Source organism: Apaloderma vittatum, unplaced genomic scaffold (genome assembly GCF_000703405.1).
Source record: "Apaloderma vittatum isolate BGI_N311 unplaced genomic scaffold, ASM70340v1 scaffold38110, whole genome shotgun sequence".
NCBI classification, from domain to species: Eukaryota; Metazoa; Chordata; class Aves; order Trogoniformes; family Trogonidae; genus Apaloderma; species Apaloderma vittatum.
In genome coordinates, this window is record NW_009694762.1 from 2,303 (window position 1) to 9,349 (window position 7,047).

General features: G+C 39.4%; 1 protein-coding gene across 1 annotated transcript; it reads left to right on the top strand.

Moving 5' to 3' along the window:
* Positions 1 to 234: 234 nt before the first annotated feature.
* On the top strand, positions 235 to 6,653 carry PRDX4 (peroxiredoxin 4; the record flags this gene model as incomplete). Its single annotated transcript, XM_009868614.1, has 6 exons — positions 235 to 352; positions 1,371 to 1,487; positions 2,039 to 2,161; positions 2,814 to 2,944; positions 4,924 to 4,958; positions 6,530 to 6,653. Coding segments are annotated over 6 exons (575 nt in total), but the record flags the coding sequence as incomplete, so codon positions are not given.
* Between the last annotated feature and the right edge of the window lie 394 nt (positions 6,654 to 7,047).

A 7,047-nucleotide genomic window follows, 5' to 3' on the forward strand; every position in this document is an offset into this window, starting at 1 on the left:
ACAAGTTGGTCAAATTCTTTACTTTCCCTGCGTGCTGAAACCTACATTTCTTCATCATTCTGTAACCTGTGTTTAAAGTGGTAGGGAAGTTCATTTTGTAACTGTGTGCAGTAGGTTGTTTTTCAGGCCAAAAGGAGGAACATTTGTCCTTGCACACCAGCTAGCTGATGAACAGCTGTGTTTGAACATGTGCTTTGTATTCTGACTTTCAACTGAACGTCCTTTGTATTTCAGTCTCCAAGCCAGCACCTTACTGGGAAGGAACAGCAGTCATTAATGGAGAGTTTAAAGAGCTGAAATTAACAGATTATGAAGGAAAATATCTTGTCTTCTTCTTCTATCCTCTTGACTTGTAAGTAAGACCACTGTAGACATAGCGTTCTGCACTAGACCTGTAATTCATTAACCTTTCTTGGTTTTCAAATCTTGGGGTTTTTGTTTGCTAAAGATTTAGGGGATAAGAAAAGAGTGACGGAAGAAAATATATAAGTTCTTTGCATTTGTGTTTTCATCATGCATTAGTAAAATTGTAACACAATCTGTGTCTTAATAAGTGTGTCCACTAATTTGTGTCTCAACACAAAAAAAAATAACTTGCAGTCTGTCATACCCAGTCAGGCAACATTTACATTCTATATGATGCTGTAAATCACTGCTGCAAGTAGACAACAGTGCCCCATCTTTATTTTCTAGAGGGCATGTAGTGTATCTAAGAGATGGCATTTTCCCTTAAAGCTCATCCTGTAACATCCTAAGAATACTTAACGTTACCCTCCCTTGTTTAGAATGCAGTAACTTCAGTGGTTTAAGTGAAAACATCTCTGCTTTATACAAGACGATCCCATTCTTTTCTACAAAATGGAAAAATGAGGACAAAGGTGCATTAACTACCGTAATATTATAGAGGAGAGAATGTGGCTCCTGGCCCTTGGCTTCAAGGCCCTAGAAATTACAATCTTTACATTTTATTTCTTCTTTAGTGGAAAAACATTCAAGTCAAAATAGGTAAAACTTGCAAACATGCATGGTAACTACAAATTACAGTAGGTTACTTTGAAGAAATTTGGCTTATTGTGCTTAAATTCAGGCACTTAATATTCATAAAGTCTAACAGAAAGTAACTGTAAAAACACTTGAATCCAGATTGTAAACTAACTGTAGGTTTATAATTTTCTTCAGTAATAAAACATTTGTGTCTAAGCTAGAGTCCGAGGCTGGAAGATTTGTCAGGCAGAATTTCGGTGAATTGCTTGATGAAGCAATAAAAAATAAGTAAAAGCTGAAACAATTTATCCACTGTTTGAAGTTGAACAGAGAACTTCCTGGATGTTTCATGAAATTCTGATTTTATCTTGTTTTAAATTATCTAGTACATTTGTCTGTCCAACTGAGATAATCGCCTTCAGTGACAGAATCGAAGAGTTCAGAGCAATAAATACTGAAGTGGTAGCATGTTCCGTGGACTCCAAGTTCACTCACTTAGCGTGGTATGTATCCTGCCCTGTCTTTCACTAGAAACTGTTCATGGGTCCATCTTGGGCGAAGAACAAGATCCCTGAATTTTTAGCCTATGTAGCTATATTGTAAAACTGTGATGATGTTGAGACAAATGCCTAAAATACTTCCCAGCGGTAACCCTAGCGCTTGAAAGTACCTTTATCTCTGAAGCTTGTTTAATTTGTATTTCTGTAAATATATCATGTCTCAGTCCAAAAAATACTACATATACACAAAGAAAAAAGATACAAGGATGCAAGTATCTGTAAATGTGCCACACTGTCCCAATTCATGAGCACATTAGTGTAAAGCAAATAAGACTTCGAAGAAGGAGGTCGTCACTGATGGATGTGGCCATAAACTGCAAAAGATCTACTGAACATTTTGCTCGAACCATAAATAGTATTCATCTCCATTGTGTGCAAAGAAAACGTTGCTTGCACTAAGTCCTTTGGTCTGTACTGTTCTGCTTTCTGGCTTTTAACTTCATGTAGGGAATATAAATCTCTATGAGAAATACTTATGTTCGTTTCTTTCAAAGGATTAATACTCCTCGAAAACAAGGAGGACTTGGACCTATGAAGATTCCGCTTCTTTCAGATTTGACACACCAAATTTCAAAGGATTATGGAGTATATCTGGAAGATCAAGGGCATACACTTAGGTATTTCACTTGGTTGTAGTTCTTTTTTGTTCTTTTTTTTTCCCCCTCGCTTAGCACAAGTAGTACTTACTGCTTGATATCTAAAGATGCATTTGAAATTTTTCTTTAAGAGCAGATTTTATTTGTGGATTCATGCCAAGAGACAAATAAATACTGAAGACACAAAAAATAGTCATAATGAATCAGAGCAGGGGTCAACGTTAATGCACTGTTTAACAGCAATCAGGAGATGCTTAGGGCAGGGAAAACATGCCAGATTCCCCAGAACTGCAGTTACTCAGGGACCTCCCAAGTCCAAGTGGAGTCAAGTGACTAATGGCTGCGAGAAACTCATCTTTCATAAACTTGGTTAGTTGCTTTTGGGGATCCCTATAACATCACAGCACCCGCAGCATCCCCTGGCAGAGCCTGTCAAAGCTTGGATTTATGTTCTGCAGAGAAACAGCCTTTTTGTTTTTAACTGGCCTTCAATTCATGTCATCTCATACCCCAGGTAAAGAATGGTAGATTGTTAGTGTTTGATGGTGGTGGGTGTTGAATAGTGTTTGCAGAGATCACATTCCTCCCATCCAAGAGACATAAATTTGTGTGTGCTCTCAAAACTGTTGTTAGTTGTGTTTTGTAACACACACTGAAAAAATTGTTTTCACAGAGGCCTTTTCATTGTTGACGATAAGAGGATCCTTCGACAGATCACGATGAATGACCTTCCTGTTGGGAGATCCGTGGATGAAACACTTCGTTTAGTGCAAGCATTCCAGTACACCGACAAGCACGGAGAAGGTGCTCTTTTAAATACTTTTGTTGAAGATGGCTTTACGTAGACTGCAAGCTGTATTTGTAGCTTTTTGGAAGGCAAGTGCTCAGTGGCATTAGCATTAGAGACTCGCCTCATGCAGCAAATGAAGGGATTTGGTTGCCCTGCTACATGATTCTGTGTTCCCAGTACCTCCACAGGCTGTTTCTAGATTAGTAATTCACGTTTTGCTTCACGTGCATGAAAATGCAGAGTGGAAAATGTTACTTAGTCTGAATGAAGGCATCATATGGCATCTGTCACAAGCATAAAACTGTACAAAACACAAGGCTATGAAGAATCAGGCACAATATTTCAGTGTGTTTTGGCATACTACAATAACTGAGATGCAGGTCCTTCTTGTCCTGTGTCATTCATTGAGGATATTACTTTGTCTCAAGAATTCATATTCCCCCAGTTCAAGCACATTGCTTTAAATGGGTTTAAACAAACTTTAAATGTTTAAACAAACTACTCTGCTCTTGTGAGACCCCACCTCAAATACTGCATCCAGTGCTGGTGTCCCCACCGTAAGAGGGACGTGGATCTGTTGGAGCGTGTTCAGAGGAGGGACACAAGGATGATCCAGGGGCTGGAGCATCTCTGCTATGAGGACAGGCTGTGGGAGCTGGGATTGTTCAGTCTGGAAAAGAGAAGACTTTGGGGGGACCTAATAGCTGCCTTCCAATACCTGAAGGGAACCTACAGGAAGGCTGGGGAGGGACTTTTTACAAGAGTGTCCACTGAAAGGACAAGGGGAAATGGGTTTAAGTTGAAGGAGAATAGATTTAGATTGGACCTTAGGAAAAAATTCTTCCATGCGAGGGTGGCAGGACTCTGGAGTAGATTGTCTGGAGAAGTTGTGGAAGCCCTCTCCCTGCAGGCCAGGTTGGGTGAGGCCTTGAGTAACCTGGTCTAGTTGAGAGGTGTCCCTGCCTATGGCAGGGAGGTTGGATTAGATGATCTCTTCCAACCTAGGCCATTCTATGATTTGAAGATTTATTTAAATACTAATGCATGCATTCAGCAGCTTAACTCACTTTCACTTGGCGTTTGAAAGTACCTTTACCTGAAGGTGCAAATCATTGTTATATTTTCCTGTACAGATTTAAAAGAGACAAATGCTGATACTTAGGCTTTGCACATTTGACTAAGGAAATTTAGCCTCATTTAGTTACAAAACTGTCTTAACAGAATATTGTTTTGCAATTTGTTCACAGAGTACCACTTTTTTTTTTTTCTGGCTTCTGCATGAAGGCTCAGGAGGGCCTCCCTAGACACCTTATTGGATTCTTTGCACAGAACAGGAAAAGTTCTCCACAATCCCTGATCATGTTTGTGGTGTTTTGTCTGACAGCATGCCTTAGAGCAGCGTAACTTGGCGTAACTCACTGGGCTAAAGCCTCAAAGGGCGAGCTCTGAACAGATGAGAGCTTCACCCCAGGATATGGAACTGTACAGGTAGTCACAGGGCTCTCGGCCACAACTGCGTGTTAACCATGTGCTAAAATACTTTTACTCCCTAGCAAAACTTCACATAAAATCACTCAATCTCTTGTGGAATCTTTGAGCTGATCTCTTAGCTTAAAAAAGTTCCCCTAGCATTGGTTCTGAAGAAAGAAAGATAGGTCTTTATACTGCAACTTGTGTTCGTACTACGTGTTCATTCTCAGATACTCTTTTGCCAGTACTTTGTCTAGAAGGGCATGAGAGTTAAACCAAGGCATAGATATTCACCTAGAGCTACGTAGTTTTCAGGTAACAGAAGTGGTAGGTGGTATCAGGTATCAAATGTTGTGACACCATCCCATATATAAAGAAGACTGCATGTTTAATAGTTGCAGATATATTTGTATGTGACACTTGGTGGTGTTTTACTTGAAGTTCAGAAAGAGAATATTAAGTACGCAAAAATAAGTGTGTGTAAAAGTACTTCAACTAATTTTGTCCTTTGTTTTTCTTCCAGTTTGTCCCGCTGGTTGGAAACCTGGCAGTGAAACAGTAAGTCACTGTTTATATTTAAATGCATATACTACTAAAAAACACTCAGTTATAATTTCTACTAAAGCCACATCCAAAGTATGTGGAACTTTCAATGGGATAATATGAGTAAACTCAAATTATTATATTACAGCTTTTGGATTACTACTGAATTCACTAGGAACTCATTTTCCTCACATCAGACATACTCCAGTTGTTTCAGATTCCCTGTATATGAACAAAACTCTTGAGCAGCAATGAGTTTGTGATCAAGAACTTTTTTCCCTGTTAACACCTAACGAGAGGAAGCTGTAGACTCTTGAGTCTGCCCTATCTTCTCGGTTATTTATCCATATAAATCGTTGGCTCTGTCGATCCGAGGTGCTACCCAAAAAAAAGAGGTTCCCAGGCTGCTGTAGTATCTGAGAGAGCCAGTGTGCCGCTCTCAGAACTCCAGCAGAGAGCACTGCTTGGCTGTGCTTCCTCCTTTGTTACTACTCCATGTGACTACAGACAGAAGAGCAAGGGTTCAGATAAACACCCATTGAACTTGTTTGTGTTCTCTGGCTTGGATCAAGCCTCAGCAGAATAATGAAACTTTCATGAGAGGTCTGAGCTGCCTAGTTCAGATGAGATCACTGTCATTTATTTGAGCACGTGGCTTTCTTCTGAACCATCTGGTGATGATGGGAGCGTTGTTGTTTAAGAGCCATCTCAACAAAAAGCTGGTCCCAGCAGCCTCTAAGCAGAGTAGCGAGCATTGTAGATAATAGTAAGAACAGTGGAATCTTAAACTGTTTCGTTGCTGGATGCAGAAACTTCCCAGGATGACTAGAGGCTAGGGATCACCTCTTTCAAACTAGCAGAGGAGTGTCTTTAGTGGGGGAAGCTGAGTATCAAGACTGTAAAATGAAAGATGACTGGCTGGCCTAACAGACCTGTTTTGGCACTGAAAAGTTCTGCCTTCCCTAACTGTGGAGGGCATAGATATTAACCTAAATATTAACATATTTTTCTAAAAAATAGTCTTACAGTGCTGAGATCAACAACTCTGGTACTAGCAGTTTAAAGACCTAAAACAATACATAAGCATTCTCATTCTTCTCTGTGCAAAAGATGCAGATAATTTAAATAGCAGAGTAGTTCAAAAAGCCTTTCTCAAAGAGGTAGCCATGCCTTCTAAATGTGTTTGATTTAATTAGATAAAGCCAGAGGAAGCCATGAGAGTGTGGTGGCCAAGGGAAGAACTGTAAGTAAATTCTAAGCCTCTTGATTAGAGACATTAATTTAATAAAATATCTTGCTTTTGGGGCAAGCAGCATTGATGTGTGTGCTCCCACGTGTCAAAATTCTTCCTTTGGTAGGCTGCACTCTCTCATCCGCCAATCAGTTAAATCCGCTACTACTGTTAGGTACCTTCAGAGATAAATAGTAATCTAGTAGCAATTCAGCTGATAAATTGCTCTTCAGTGTTGCTTGTGGGTTGGCCTTAGCATCATATTATGAAATACTATGCTGTTCTGTTTTTCTAGTTTGTTGTGTTTGCATTGGTTTGGGTTTCGACTAACATTTTCATTTTCTTTCTTGCACAGATAATTCCAGATCCAGCTGGAAAACTGAAGTATTTTGATAAACTAAACTGAAGCTTGCTTCTGTTGAATTACATAGGTCACATTCAACTTGATTTTTGCCAATAAAATTTCATTAATTTTGTTACTTTCATGAGTTTGACTAATATGTAACTGCAATAGACCATTAAAGATCTTGGTCCTTAAACAGGAGTCTAACCTGTGTGAAGCACAGGTACCTCATTAGTTGTCAGAGAATATTCTTATGAAATACATTTTGCTGCTAAGTCTTGTTCAGTGGCTTGATTTTTCCAAAATCTACTTCTCTTACCATCTTTGGCTTTGATTCATGACTTTTGCTACTGATATATCACTTCTTCAAAACTCTTTTCTGCTTGGTCAGATTCCAGGAGCTACAGCTAGTAAATAGCCACTTGGTTATGGTTCATTAGTCTGAAGTCCAGAGGCAGTAGCAACTAACCTGAAAGCGAGACATAAGTTACAGTTGCTGAATTAAATTTCCAGTCATACCAAAGCTAGAA